Below are 13,857 nucleotides of genomic sequence, written 5' to 3' on the forward strand. Positions count from 1 at the left end.
AGTGTGACAGAAACAAAGACCGGAGCATGGTTCACAGAGAAACACAGAACAGATACAAATACCCTAATAAAATAACCATGTGTACCACTGCTTAGGGGAATATTTTAGACGAAATATACTTTCACTACTGGCCCCAAATGCCATCATTCACTTATGTTATTTAACTGTAAACTTTTAATACAAAAATACCTTTAAGCTGATAATAACATTTAGTGACTTACAAAACTGACAATATTTCAATGCTACACAAAACAGTTCTATACACAACTTAAAGTTTTAAAGTTCTTTGCTGGCACTTGATTTTATAGTTGATAGACACAATATCTACTGATCTCAATAAAATACTGTTCTTAGCTTACACAGATTTTCAAAACGAATATTATCTCATTAAACAGCAAAGAATAATCACATTTTGCTGACAAATCTAAGATGAACACCAAAACTGTACAGCCAAAGTATTTTAAGAATCACATAAACTTTTTAAGACAATGGATACAAATTTACACAATCGTGTCCAGTGAAAAAGAGGATGATTCCTCTGATTCTGTGAAGCATATATCAAGTATAGATCAAAAACGTGAACCTACAAAGCAAGTTAGTTTCATTTTTTTTGTTGTTTTTTTTTTAAGGTTTTTCGATGACTGGTGACCCTACTAGAACAGATGGAACATTGGTCACTGTTTGCAAATACACATTTTACAGTACAAATTTAAAACTGAAGTTTCTTTTTAAACAGTAGAATCTTGTTTTTGTTTGTTTTTACTTTTAGTCAGCTTACAGCCATGTTGTACATCATTACAAATGAAATCACCAGTCACATTAAACATATGCATTTTTTTTCTTCACAAAAGGGGAGGTAACTGAACAAAAACCTGGCAAACTATATTTAAATTAGAACACATTTTGTAATAACCCACTAGTTTAAAGTTTTGGAACTTTCCAAGGTTTTGGAACATTCTACCCTGTCCTAAAGGAAAAGACAGACTTTCCAAACCCTACCTGGTAATTCCTATCCAATCAGCTTTCTATTGTGAAAATCAAAATTCAAGTCACAGTACTTGTGGCACAAAACAGAAGATAAGATTTAATAACAGAACACTAAATTAGTATAATCAAACATAAACAAACCCAACAATCAAATCAATACTGGACTTTTAGAACAGTAAATTATTAAATAGGTTGATTTCTTTGAGTGTACAAGTTCCCTAACATTAAATTATGTTAGTATTTCAAACAATACCCTTTCTAAGCCAAACCTGAAATGAATCAACCTGTTGTTGTTGTTGTTGTTTTCCCCAGCAAAGAGAAAGGGTATCTCTTTAAGACACTTTCCAAAGCAGTGAAAACACCTTAGTGTTTCAACCTATCTACAACAAATTCTGCTGATCCTGTGCATTTCACTGAGGTGCTACCTGAACCCACAAATCATCATCAGATAAAGAACTTGAACTTCCTGACTCAGAGTCCAGCTCACTGAATCCACCTAAATCCCATTCAGTGCTAGATTCACTTGGCACATCTTCTTCCTCAGTGAGGAAACTGTGACCAGGTTCAAGGCAGGAAGGATAAACACGAGCTGAGAGGCAAAAGAAGTTAGAATCAAACTGGAAGAGGCCTAAGGTGGTACCTATGTTAATCCACTGGTCCCCCCTAGTGTCATATTCATACACGGTCACCCGGTTCTTCTTCCACTGCGGGGTGCGCGAGGTGATCAGCAACAGTTTTTGGCCGTGATTGATAATGCGGTAGTTGTTGGTCTCCGACACCAAGGGAATATTATTAATCTGCCTCCATTCTCCTCTGACCGGATTGTAGACCTTCATAACTGGGATGTCACAGATGCAGTAGATCTCATCATTGAAGACACAGGCTTCCTGAAAGTCATTGCGCTTGAGAGAAACACACTTGAGCCACATATTGTGGCTAGGATCATAGCAGAACATGCGCTTACTGTTGAGAGCATAGAGATAGTTCTGGATTACCATTAGATCGAAGGATATGAAGGAATGGGGTAGTGGAGCCACCAGTGCCCACTGGTTTCTCTGGACACTGTAGCATTCCACTTCCTTCAGCTTAACACCGGTAATCGGGTCTCGCCCACCCAAGATGTAGATGTAGCCATTGAGGTAGGCCACATCCATGCCCTCCCGGCACAGCAGGCGGTCAGCAAGCTGCTGCCAGCTATTCTGGGCTGGCTTGTACACCCAGAGGTCCTTCCTGGGCTGAGCGGCCAGGTAGATGTCATGGTCTGGAGAGACACAGACAGCTAAGGTAGTGACAGTCCTAGTGTGAGCAAGGCAGGTCAGAGGTGACGGCACTTTGTAAATATCGCCGGTGTATGGGTCACAGCACAGAAAGGGATCTCTAGGATGTCCAAAGAAGATCACCATCTTCTTAGCACACACGCCCAGCCTCTGGGGGGGATTTTCTGCTGTGGGCACGACAGAGGAGCTAGAGCTACCACCACCGCTGCTGCTGCTGCTGCAGCCACCGCCGCCGCCCCCACTGCCGCTGCCGCTGCCGCTGCCACTGCCGCTGCCGCTGCCACTGCCGCTGCCGCTGCCACTGCCGCTGCTGCTGCCACTGCCGCCCCCGCTGCCGCCGCCGCTGCCGCTGCCGCCCACGCTGCTGCTGCTGCTGCCGCTGCTGCCACTGCTGGTCTCTGGCTTCGGCACCAGAGACTTGCACAACTTGTCACCATAGCGCATCTGCAGGGCCCCTTCAATAAGGTCCAGACAGTACTTCTTCACAATGGTGTTGGTCAGCAGCCCTTCCAGGTAATCCTTATTTTCATCTGTGAAGTGCGTCCAGCGGACACACTTGAAGACCTCCGCAGCGCTCGGACCTCGCTCCTTGGGAGCTGCCTCCAACCACTGCACCGCCACATGACACACGGTCTGCTCCAGCTCTATGTTGAGACTATCCAGGCGCAGGATTGACAGCAACTGGGCGAGGGTCAGATCTGCCAGAGTCTCTTCCCGAATCGAGCCCATCTGGCTGAGCTGCTTGAAATTGTGGGCTATAAAGGACTGGGCCTGCGATCGCAGCTTGCGATGGCCGAAGGCATCAGCAAACTTGAAGATGGCAGTGCAGTTGGCCAGGTCAAGGCGGCGGGCTAGGAAGGAGGCACAGGCTTCCCGCACATATTCGAGCTGCAACATGTCAGAGGCCGCGTAAAGGCGTTCCACGTTGGCTTCACTCAAGGACACTCGACCCGTGTAGCAGTAGTCGACCAGCACCTCGAAGGACTCGGCATCCACATCATGCATGGTCACGTTTGCCTGGTGGCTCTCGTACATGCCGCCGGTGAACATGCTCTTGAAGTAGGGACACGCGGCAGCCAGCACGTTACGGTTGCAGGGGAAGAGGCGGCCGGTGCCAGGCCCGCTGCCAGGCGTCACCACCTCGATGGTCACATCGCATAACAGCCGCGCGTCGTAGAAGGACTTCAGCTGTGCCAGGAGGGCTGCAGAATGAGCCGTGTCCTTCAGCTCCTCGGGGCCCGTGAAAAAAGCCGAAACCGTGGGCTTGTGGATTCTCTTGGGCCGCTTGCCGCCGCGAGGACTGGCCAGGCGGCGAGAGCGCGGAGCTTCTTCCCGGGACTGCATGGTGGAGATGGCGGCGGGGTACGAGGGCGAGAATGGGTGCAAGGACCGGGCTCTGGCTCCTCCTCGCCCTCTTCTCGCTGGCGCTAGATCGCGGTGTCTCCGGAGAGACTGCAGCACGGGTCCATTTACCTAATTCAGCCCTGTGCCGCAGTGCCGCCTCCCTTTATAGCGTAGACAGTGTCTGACTCACCCTCCTCCAGTTGCGCGCCCTTTCTCCGCCTCTGCTCGCCTTACAGAACCCGCTGGACGGAACCGAGAGCCGCCACTGCCGCGCTGGCAATACCGGTAGGCGTCCAAGAGAACTACGGCTCCCGAGCTGCCTTTCGCGCCTCAAGGCATGCCGGGGCCCTCCAGACTCAAGGGGATAGGCGGACGGACAGAAGCCGCTGTGCTTGTTGGGAGTAGTAGTTTCGATAATATCGCGAGATTTATCGGCCGTTCATTGTTTCAGCTGACGGAATTAGAAATCGCTAATTTTCTTTCGTTCGGATTTATGGTTTAGAACTTTGGATTTGGAATCCAGATTGGTCCCACATTCTGTATTCGTCGACTATTTGGCTTCGCGCTCAGAACGGTTTTAAAAAATGTGAATAACGACAATATGTCATAGCGCTGTGTGACGACGACATGAATTGCGTAGGTTAAATAGGATGCTCTGAATGAATATTTGCGGATTAGATTAATAAGGCACTTACGCAGTACCTGTGATGTAAAGGTTAGATAAATTGTAGCTTTTCTTCTACCGTTTATGAAAAATCAAGCGCCCAGTCTGGAGATTATGAGCCTGTAGGAAAAAATTCAAAGCCCTGCAGCTTTCTGCAGAGATTCCACCCTTTCCTCGCCCCCGCATTTAGTAACAGATTTTTTTTTTCCTTTTTCAACTATTAGTTTCAGATGTACAATAAAACGGTACAATAATTCTATACATTACTCGATGTTCGTTTAGTGTACTCCCTTTACTTCTTTCACCCATTTCCCCCCTCCCCCCGCAACCACCAGTTTGTTCTATTTAAATCTGCTTGTTGTTGTTTCTGTTCGTCTCTTTTCTTTATTCGTTAATACTTGATTTTATTTTTACGATCAGTTTTAGGTGCTCCAAAATTGAGCAGAATTTTGTAGGGGACCTCCATATACTCCATATACTCCATCTCCTTATAGTTTCTCCTATTATTAACACCTTGCCTTGGGGTATGTGTTGATACAAGTGATGAACTTACACTAGTACGTTAATATGAATTAAGGTGGATTGTTTCTATTAGATTTCACTCTGTGTTGTACTGTGGGTACTGAAAAAGGTATGTCATGTATCCACCATTACAATTAGTTTCACTGCTCTGAAAATCCTCTGTGTTCAATCTATTTAAGCCTCCTTCTCCCTGCCCTCCAACTCCCAGAAACCATTGATTTTCTTGCTGTCTAGGTAGTTCTAACTTATCCAGAGTGCCATATAGTTGGAATCCTATGATGTGTAGCCTTTTTAAAAACCTTCTTTCACTTAGCAGTATTCATTTCAGTTTCCTCCATGTATTTTCCTCATTAAAAGCTCTTTTCTTTTATCATTCAATAATATTCCATTGCGATTTACACAATTTCCTTATCCATCACCTACTCCATGACATTTCATTTGCTTTGCATTTTTGCCTTTGTGAATAAAGCTGCTATAAACCTCTTCTGCTGGTTTTGGTGTGGACATGTTTTCAACTCATTTCAGTAAATACCACGGAGAGCGATTGCTGGGTCCTAAGGTTAGATCATGTTTAGCTTGTGTAAGGAATTACCAACATATTTTCCAAAGGGGTGGCTATACAGTTTCTACATTCCCCTCAGCAATTAATGCACATTCCTGTTGTTCCACATTCTTCCTAGCATTTGGTGTTGTCAGTGTTTTGAATTTTTGACCTTACAGATTTTAAACTTGCCTCTGGAAAAATTCTAAAGTATATGATAGTATTTTAAACATTCACCGGCATCTGCAGGCCTGTTAAATTTTTATCTCAGAGAGCAGTATATATGGATTATGTCAAATTATGTAAATCAGGAATGTAAATAAATGCTTCAGTGGTCTCACAAAGTCAGTATTTCATGTTCAGGAAGCCGTGCAAAAGTATTTCCATTAACCTCTTTTTTTTTTTTTCCATTAACCTCTTAATGTAGTCCAATATAGCACCTTACACTCCCACCTCCAAATCAATGGAAGCAACTGGAATTCTGGTTATTGAGGTTAATTTTAAATAGAAATTTTCCCACAAAGAGACTCTGTTCTACTCAGGATCCTTAGAGCTAGGCATCATACATACTCAACCATCCCTTGAATTAATCTAGTCTGTGCTTTATCAAAATGTTATAAATTTGTACTTATCAGCATTGTTTCAATATACAGCCCTCAAAATAAATTGTGCTCAGTCACTGAGTTTTAACTTCTTCATGTGAGTGCTTAGCATTATTTGTTTTCATTTGTTTTTCACAAAATGTAAAATATTAGACACTGTGCTCTCAGGCCTACAGGAGCATTGTTCAATAGAATTTTCTGTGATGATGAAAATGTTCTGTATCTACAAGCCAAAGAGAGAAGCCTAGAACAAATCCTTGCCTCAGAGTCTTCAGAGGTGCTAACCCTGCTGACATCTTCATCTTGGACTTAAAAAGGAGGAGATGATAAATTTAAACGTTACTTGCCTTTGTTTACATCTTTTTCTGTCTCACTAGCACCTCTCACTACAAAGCATGACTTAGTGCTTAGTTCCACAGGTCCACTCATCTTTCTGGGAAGAGATTTTCTCCCCCAAATGCGTCACCCTCGAAGTTCCTTACTCTGTACCTATGTACATTTGCCTTTTTATGACTCATTGAACACTTTTTTTTTTCCTCCCATAAAAGGTCCACATACTTAAACACAAACTGTTAACTATAATACCTGACTCCCTTTGGGGAGCTCACTCCTCTGACCAGGCCAAGTCTAGGAGGCCATACCTTTGGAAATAGAAATACATCCTTCCATGCCACTCCCAAGATTACCAGGAATACTTAAAACTAGAAGCTCTCCAAAAATTTCACCCTAGAACTCAAGGCTTTGTTGACACATCTTGTAATAATAATCCACCCCTACCCGCCGTAAAGAATCTTAATGGTAAGGGATACTGATTAGTTTAACATTTGTGAGCAATAAACTAGCTAAACCCAGTTTCCTCTAGTTCCTAACCCCAATGCCTTCTGGCCTATATGCAATCCAACACCACTCACTTCACAGTTATCAACTTGTGTTCTGCTCCCCCTTCACCCCCACCATACCCCTTTACCCTGATTCAAATATCTTTTTGGCCATCAGATGGAAGAGAAAAAAAAAATCAACAATACACATGGACTGCCATGCCTCAGGGGTTTCCTGAAGCCAGTAATTATTTCTCTCCGACTCTCTGCAAACCTGAGAAATTTAACCTTTCCCTGTAATTCTCTCCTTATCCGTCATGCAGATAACTGTCTTCTCTGCTCATCTGATTTTAACAACTTGTTTATCACAAGCATTTGCCCACAACAGACATAAGGTTTCTAAAAACACAATGCAATGATTCAGCCTCCTCAAGAGCAGTAGCTAGGACACATTACCTCCAGTGAAGGGACGACTCTGTCCCCTGAATGTCTTAACACCATCATTAATTTCCCTTTCCCTGAGACCAAAAGGCAACTCTGAGGATTTCAAGGATTAGCTGGCTAATTGCTAGAACATTCAACTAGCTTTTTTGTTGTTGTCTCTCCCTTGCATGCCATGACTAAGAAAACAATGCCGTTCTCCCTAATTGGGACTCTCTTTCCACGGCAGCATTTGAAAACCTCCCTATCTGTTTCTCCCACTTTTAGACTCTCCATTTGCTCATTACCCTTTTCCCTTCTTTTACAACAAAAGAAGGACATTCATTTCCTTGTTTTCAGGATGGTTAGAAGCTTTTCTTTGCAAACAGGCTACTGCCACAACTGTAGCTAAGCTGCCACCGGAAAGAATTTTCCCCACTCTGGAATCCCTTTGTTCCTCTCTAGTGATAGAGAAATGCACTTCAATGGTAAGGTTATTCAGGATATTTGACAAGTACCCACACAGCTATGAAAATTTCTCGCTTTTCTCTACCTCTCTCAATCCTCGGTGGGGGGGGGGGGGAAGCAAAGCAAAACAAAACCGAGCAAAACAAACACAATGGCTCTCTTACAGTCAAACAAATGTGTTGTTGTTTTTTAATTCATTTGTTTGAAGGTGCCCTTAATTTGACCAATCCAATGCCTGTCCTTACACACTGCTAATGTCTTATTAGATACACTCATTCGTCATCAGCAGGCCAGGTTGCCTTTGCCACCCCGGCCCTTGCATGATCGTCAAACTGGAGATTTCGTCTTCTGCAAAGACACCACCAAAAGACCAATCTTGATTCTACGTGGAAGGGATCTTACGCGGTGTCTTACACGCCAAGACCGTTACAAAACTGTAAGGGCTATGACACGTACTTCATATCTCACCATTAAAAAATGCAAGACCAGTCTGGTTTCACGTATAAGGAGCTTGGAATCCACCACTCTGCCTAGCAACAAGTAAAAAGGCTGAACAGGCTGAAAATCAACAACTCTTCTTGGATTCAGAAACGAGAGGAAAACATAGGGCAAACAGCTGCTCAAGACTGAAGAGACAGGGGAGTACAGAGAGTCGTGGCTTACCGGAGCAGATACCCAGAGCTGAAACCGCGGCGGGAACCAGCGCCAAGGTGGAAAAAGTGGAAATATGCTGGAGGAATTGCTGAGGGTTCAGTGTGGGCACCTCTAGAGTCAATGACTCCAGAGGACCCCGTCATGGGGGGTGGGGGGCATTCGGTGGGCACAATACTGGGGGATTTACTTCCAGGACCTTGACCAGTCTTCACAGCGAACATAGGGAAAAAGCCCCTTATACTCCTGAAGGCAGCCCTTTTAAGATACATCAGAGCCCTCTGTTCCTAACAAGGATTGTTTTCAGGAGAAACTAGTTAGTCAGAGCCTCACCTGCTGGGGTCTTATCAGAGCCTCACTGACCTCAATGAAGAGAACTACCCAACGCCTGCCCACTCTATCCAAATCCTCTCTGACCCGGGGGAGGGAAAACAATTTAAACAACAAGCTCACATTTCAGAGGTATAATAAGCTCGCTGAAAGACCTAGTCATAGATCCCGTCTCCTTGGCCTACACCTCACCTCCACGTTACTACGGGCCTCCTTAAAACAGTTCCTTTTACCTAGCACATCGTGTCTGGCTATAAAGAAAGAAAGGTAAAGATTTGAAGCGACAGAGCAAATGTATTGTTTGGTTTTGTTTTTAAGATTCTATTTATTTAGGGGCACCTGGGTGGCTCAGTGGGTTAAGCCTCTGCCTTAGGCTCAGGTCATGATCTCAGAGTCCTGGAATTGAGCTCCGCGTCGGGCTCTCTGCTCAGTGGGGAGCCTGCTTCCCCCTCTCTCTCTGCCTGCCTCTGCCCACTTGTGATCTCTGTCTCTCAAATAAATAAATAAAATCTTAAAAAATTTTTTTTAAAAAGATTTTATTTATTTATTAGAGAGAGAGACGGGGAGGAAGAGCAAGAGAGGAGGGGCAGAGGGAGAAGCAGACTCCCTGCCTAGATGGGAACCTGATGCAGGATCTGGTCTGAGGACGCTGGGATCATGACCTGAGCTGAAGCAGGAGCTTAACCGACTGAGCCACCCAGGTGCCCAGGTGTATTTTTCTTATGTTGAATGCTTTTTTTTTTTTTTTTTTTGCACTTGAGTGTAGTTTCCAATATAGTATTTTCTTAACTTAAAATACTGTTGGCCCATATTGTTAGTTCTAGGTGTCTAGAGCAAATGTATTTAATAAGATAATTTGAAGAGACAAGAGCAAGCACAAGAACCAGACATGGCAGGGCTGTTGGAATGATCAGACTGGGGACTGAAAACAACTATGCCAAGTCTTCCAAGGATAAAGTAGACAGCATGCAAAAACTGACGGGGCAGTCTCAGCAGAGAAATGAAATCCTAAGGAAAAAACAGAAAGGAATGATAGAAGTTCCAGCTCAAGATGGTGATATTAGAAGATTCTGAACTCACCTTCTCCCCTGGACAGACTGAATGTAGAGCTATATATGGAACAATTTCTTCTGGGAAAAAAATAAAAAATGATGGACTGACCCCTCTATATTGGGTAAATGAGAGGGAAACCACATGGAACTGGTAAGAAAGGCTGAGAACAATCTTGCCATAAATCCCTAAAGGGAGAACTTCACACACAATCTCAAGGGAACTCAGGAACCCAGACCTTCTCCATAGGGAGTGAAGGGTTCATACCCTACAGTGGGCACCCCACTTTTTAAGACTACCAACTGAGGGGCGCCTGGGTGGTTCAGTGGGTTAAAGCCTCTGCCTTCAACTCAGGTCATGATCCCAGGGTCCTGGGATTGAGCCCCACATGGGGCTTTCTGCTCAGCGGGGAGTCTGCTTCCCTCTCCCCACTGCCTGTCTCTTCGCCTACGTGTGACCTCTATCTGTCAAATAAATAAAATCTTAAAAGAAAGAAAAAAAAAAGACTACCAACTGAGAGATGGGCCCCCAAACATCTGGCTTTGAAGACCATCACGGCTGCCATCCACAAGACCCAAAGGGTTACAGGAACTGAGGAATACTATTTTATTTTTAGATGTATTTATTTATTTATTTATTTGAGAAAGAGCACAAGTACAAGCGGAGGAGAGGGAGGGGGAGTAGCAGACTCCCCGCTGAGCAGGAAGCCCTATCTGGAGTTCCATCCTAGGACCCTGAGATCTTGACCTGAGCCAAAGGCAGACAATTAACTGACTGAGCCACCCAGGCACGCCCTGAGGAATGGTTCTTTTTTTTTTTTTTTTTTTATTTCCAGCATAACAGTATTCATTATTTTTGCACCACACCCCGTGCTCCATGCAATCCGTGCCCTCTATAATACCCACCACCTGGTACCCCAACCTCCCACCCCCCGTCCCTTCAAAACCCTCAGATTGTTTTTCAGAGTCCATAGTCTCTCATGGTTCACCTCCCCTTCCAATTTCCCCCAACTCCCTTCTCCACTCTAAGTCCCCATGTCCTCCATGCTATTTGTTATGCTCCACAAATAAGTGAAACCATATGATAATTGACTCTCTCTGCTTGACTTATTTCACTCAGCATAATCTCTTCCAGTCCCGTCCATGTTGCTACAAAAGTTGGGTATTCATCCTTTCTGATGGAGGCATAATACTCTATCCCCAGGGGTACAGGTCTGTGAATCACCAGGTTTACACACTTCACAGCACTCACCAAAGCACATACCCTCCCCAATGTCCATAATCCCACCCCCTTCTCCCAAACCCCCTCCCCCCAGCAACCCTCAGTTTGTTTTGTGAGATTAAAAGTCACTTATGGTTTGTCTCCCTCCCAATCCCATCTTGTTTCATTTATTCTTCTCCTACCCACTTAAGCCCCCATGTTGCATCACCACTTCCTCATATCAGGGAGATCATATGATAGTTGTCTTTCTCTGCTTGACTTATTTCGCTAAGCATGATACGCTCTAGTTCCATCCATGTTGTTGCAAATGGCAAGATTTCATTTCTTTTGATGGCTGCATAGTATTCCATTGTGTATATATACCACATCTTCTTGATCCATTCTTCTGTTGATGGACATTGAGGAATGGTTCTTAAAGGGCTCACATGCCATTCACCCTTCCGGGGGCCCAGGGCAGAAGCAGCCCTTTGGAAAACACCTAGACTTTATTGGAAAGAGATTTAGTTGCTGATTTTAAAGCATTGGTCAGAGGGGCAGGAGCCTGATGAAATACTCTCCAGGGAGGGAGGCTAGTGGGTGCCATCTTCCTGCTCTCCCTCTGCCTTGCTGGAGCCAGCACGCACCATTTTTCCCCCTTTCCAGCAGGTGCCATCATTATGGCCCACTAGGTGGAACCTATGGAAATTAATAAAAGGAAAACTCGTTTAGAATGGTGTTAGGAGGCCTGAGGGAGAGGGCTCAGCCTTACCACTCCTAGTCAGTCCCAGGGGATACACTATTTTATTTACTCTCCCAGCAGGAGGAATGAAGGTGTGGGGGGGCTGGGAAAGCGGGGAGGGTTTCAACAGTCCCGGCAATAAGAGACAATCACAACTTATCCAGTGAAAATTCACTATACTTCCAGCTCTTGGTTTATGCCAATGGACGTTTTGTTTATGACAGCCCCTCCCTACTCCTCCCTTTCCTCTAAAGAAGAGTTTCCTCTCCCTTTGTTCTCCCGATTTGCCTATAGTTTTAACCTAGAGGGCTTGTCCTCGATTGCAGTTCGGTGCCATTCCTGGAAAAAAAACAAAACAAAACAAAAAACCCTGCTATCTTTTGCAGTTAACTTAACTGGCAGTTTTATTGTCAAGGTTAATAGCACCATCTTCTGCGGGCTCACTCCACCTTGCTAAAGCCAGCAGACGCCATCTCTTTTTCCCCTTTTCATTTTTTCCCTCTTCCTCTTTGTTGGTTTGCTTGCCTGATCACCTGGCTGTGGGGGCCAGAGGGGCTTGCATTCCTGGGTCCCAAGGGACTGTAACAACCAAAGAGATGATTGTCCGCCGACTACCTCTCCCAGGGCACTACACAGGGAGCAGACTAAAACACACGCCCAGGCTTTCTGAGGAAGAGGCCTCTGTGCTTGGTCTGGGAGCTGTGACCTAAGGACGCGGCTGGCCGCTGGTCTGGCACATTTAGAGGGACCTATGGAGCTACCCCCAGGGAGCAGAGGCCCGGGGACGCAGTGTTTGTGCTTTCCTTCTGCCCCCGCCCTCCAGCTCACTGGTTTCTTCCAGAAAGAACCTTAAACACTTGTCTGGTGCCCTCATTTTTGCAGCTACAGCCAGGGAGCACCGCTCCCCCCGCCACCCGGCCATTGCCTGGCTCCAGGGGCCAACAGGCCTTACCACTGTGGATCCCACAGGACTGTAACCAACCGAGAAAGAGTTCTTAAACAGCTATGATCCCCAGCAAGAGGCAGCAGACTCAGGAGCTCAGTCGTTCAGTGACAGAGGCCTTGCCATAGTTGCAGCCTGAGGGCCAGGCCTCTAATTAAATGTACATCTGAGAGCTGACTGTAAACCTTTCCTGAGCCTACAGACAGCAGGCACTGTCTTTCCGCTCCCCCACCCCCCACCCCCCTTCACACTCCAGAATGCCAGCACCTCAGAGAGGAGCTCTTACATGTTTCTGGTATCCAGCGTTTACTTCAGGTACCTGGCTTTGGAGGCCAGTAGGGTTTGTGGTCCTGGTTTTCATGGAACTGTAAAAATTGGACAGATGGCTTTTAGCAGCCTACTACCCTTAGGGCACTGCACAGACAGCAGTCTGAAACACGGAAAAAAAAAATTAACTAGAAGTAAAATTGATGGGGCACCTGGCTGGCTCAGTTGGTAGAGCCTGTGACTCTTGATCTCAGGGTCATGAGTTCAAGCCCCATGTTGGGTGTAGAGCTTACTTAAAAAAGAAGAAGAAGAGGAAGAAGGAGAAGGAAAAGAAGAAGAAGAAGAAGAAGAAGAAGAAGAAGAAGAAGAAGAAGAAGAAGAAGAAGAAGAAGAAGAAGAAGAAGAGGAGGAAATAAAATTGACATGCCAAGAGAAAAGAGTATATAAAATCATATAAAATTTATTTGAGTACCTATTAGTAATTGATAGGTCCAGCGGGCAGAAAATCAGTAAGTACTCTCTTATGCATGGTTTTGTTTTTGATGGTTTCATTTTTTTTTAAGATTTTATTTATTTATTTGACAGAGAGAGAAAGATCACAAATAGGCAGAGAGGCAGGCAGAGGTGGAGGGGAAAGCAGACTCCCTGCTGGGCGGAGAGCCTGATGCAGGGCTCGATCCCAGGACCCTGAGATCATGACCTGAGCTGAAGGCAGAAGCTCAACCCACTGAGCCACCCAAGCGTCCCAATGGTTTAATTTTTTTTAAAAAAAAAAAGATTATTTATTTGCCAGAGAGAGAGTGCACAAGTAGGCAGAGCAACAGGCAGAGGCAGAGGGGAAAACAGGTTCCCTGCTGAGTGGAGAGCAGGATTCGGGGCTCGGTTCTGGGACCCTGGGATCATGACCTGATCTGAAGGCAGAGGCTTAACTGGCGGAGCCACCCAGGCGCCCCTTTCCATGGGTTCAGTTACCTGAAGTTAACTGTGGGGTCTGGAAGCAGATGAGCTTCCTTCTGACGTACCGTCAGAGGCTC

At 45.3% G+C, this 13,857-nt stretch overlaps 1 protein-coding gene and 1 non-coding gene across 2 annotated transcripts; one reads left to right on the forward strand and one right to left on the reverse strand.

Annotated features, from left to right (window-relative positions):
- Positions 1–255: 255 nt before the first annotated feature.
- KBTBD6 (kelch repeat and BTB domain containing 6) lies at positions 256–3,923 on the reverse strand. Its single transcript, XM_032314974.1, has 2 exons — positions 2,636–3,923; positions 256–2,485 (listed from the first exon to the last, which is right to left on the reverse strand). Exons 1-2 carry the CDS (start codon positions 3,606–3,608, stop codon positions 1,398–1,400), a joined length of 2,061 nt encoding a protein of 686 aa, XP_032170865.1. The 5' UTR covers positions 3,609–3,923; the 3' UTR covers positions 256–1,397.
- A 9,110-nt stretch (positions 3,924–13,033) lies between these two features.
- TRNAK-CUU lies at positions 13,034–13,106 on the forward strand. The gene has a single exon. It is a non-coding gene; the product is annotated as a tRNA-Lys (tRNA).
- The last annotated feature ends 751 nt before the right edge of the window (positions 13,107–13,857 follow it).

This window comes from Mustela erminea, chromosome 15, assembly GCF_009829155.1.
Source record: "Mustela erminea isolate mMusErm1 chromosome 15, mMusErm1.Pri, whole genome shotgun sequence".
Classification (NCBI taxonomy): domain Eukaryota; kingdom Metazoa; phylum Chordata; class Mammalia; order Carnivora; family Mustelidae; genus Mustela; species Mustela erminea.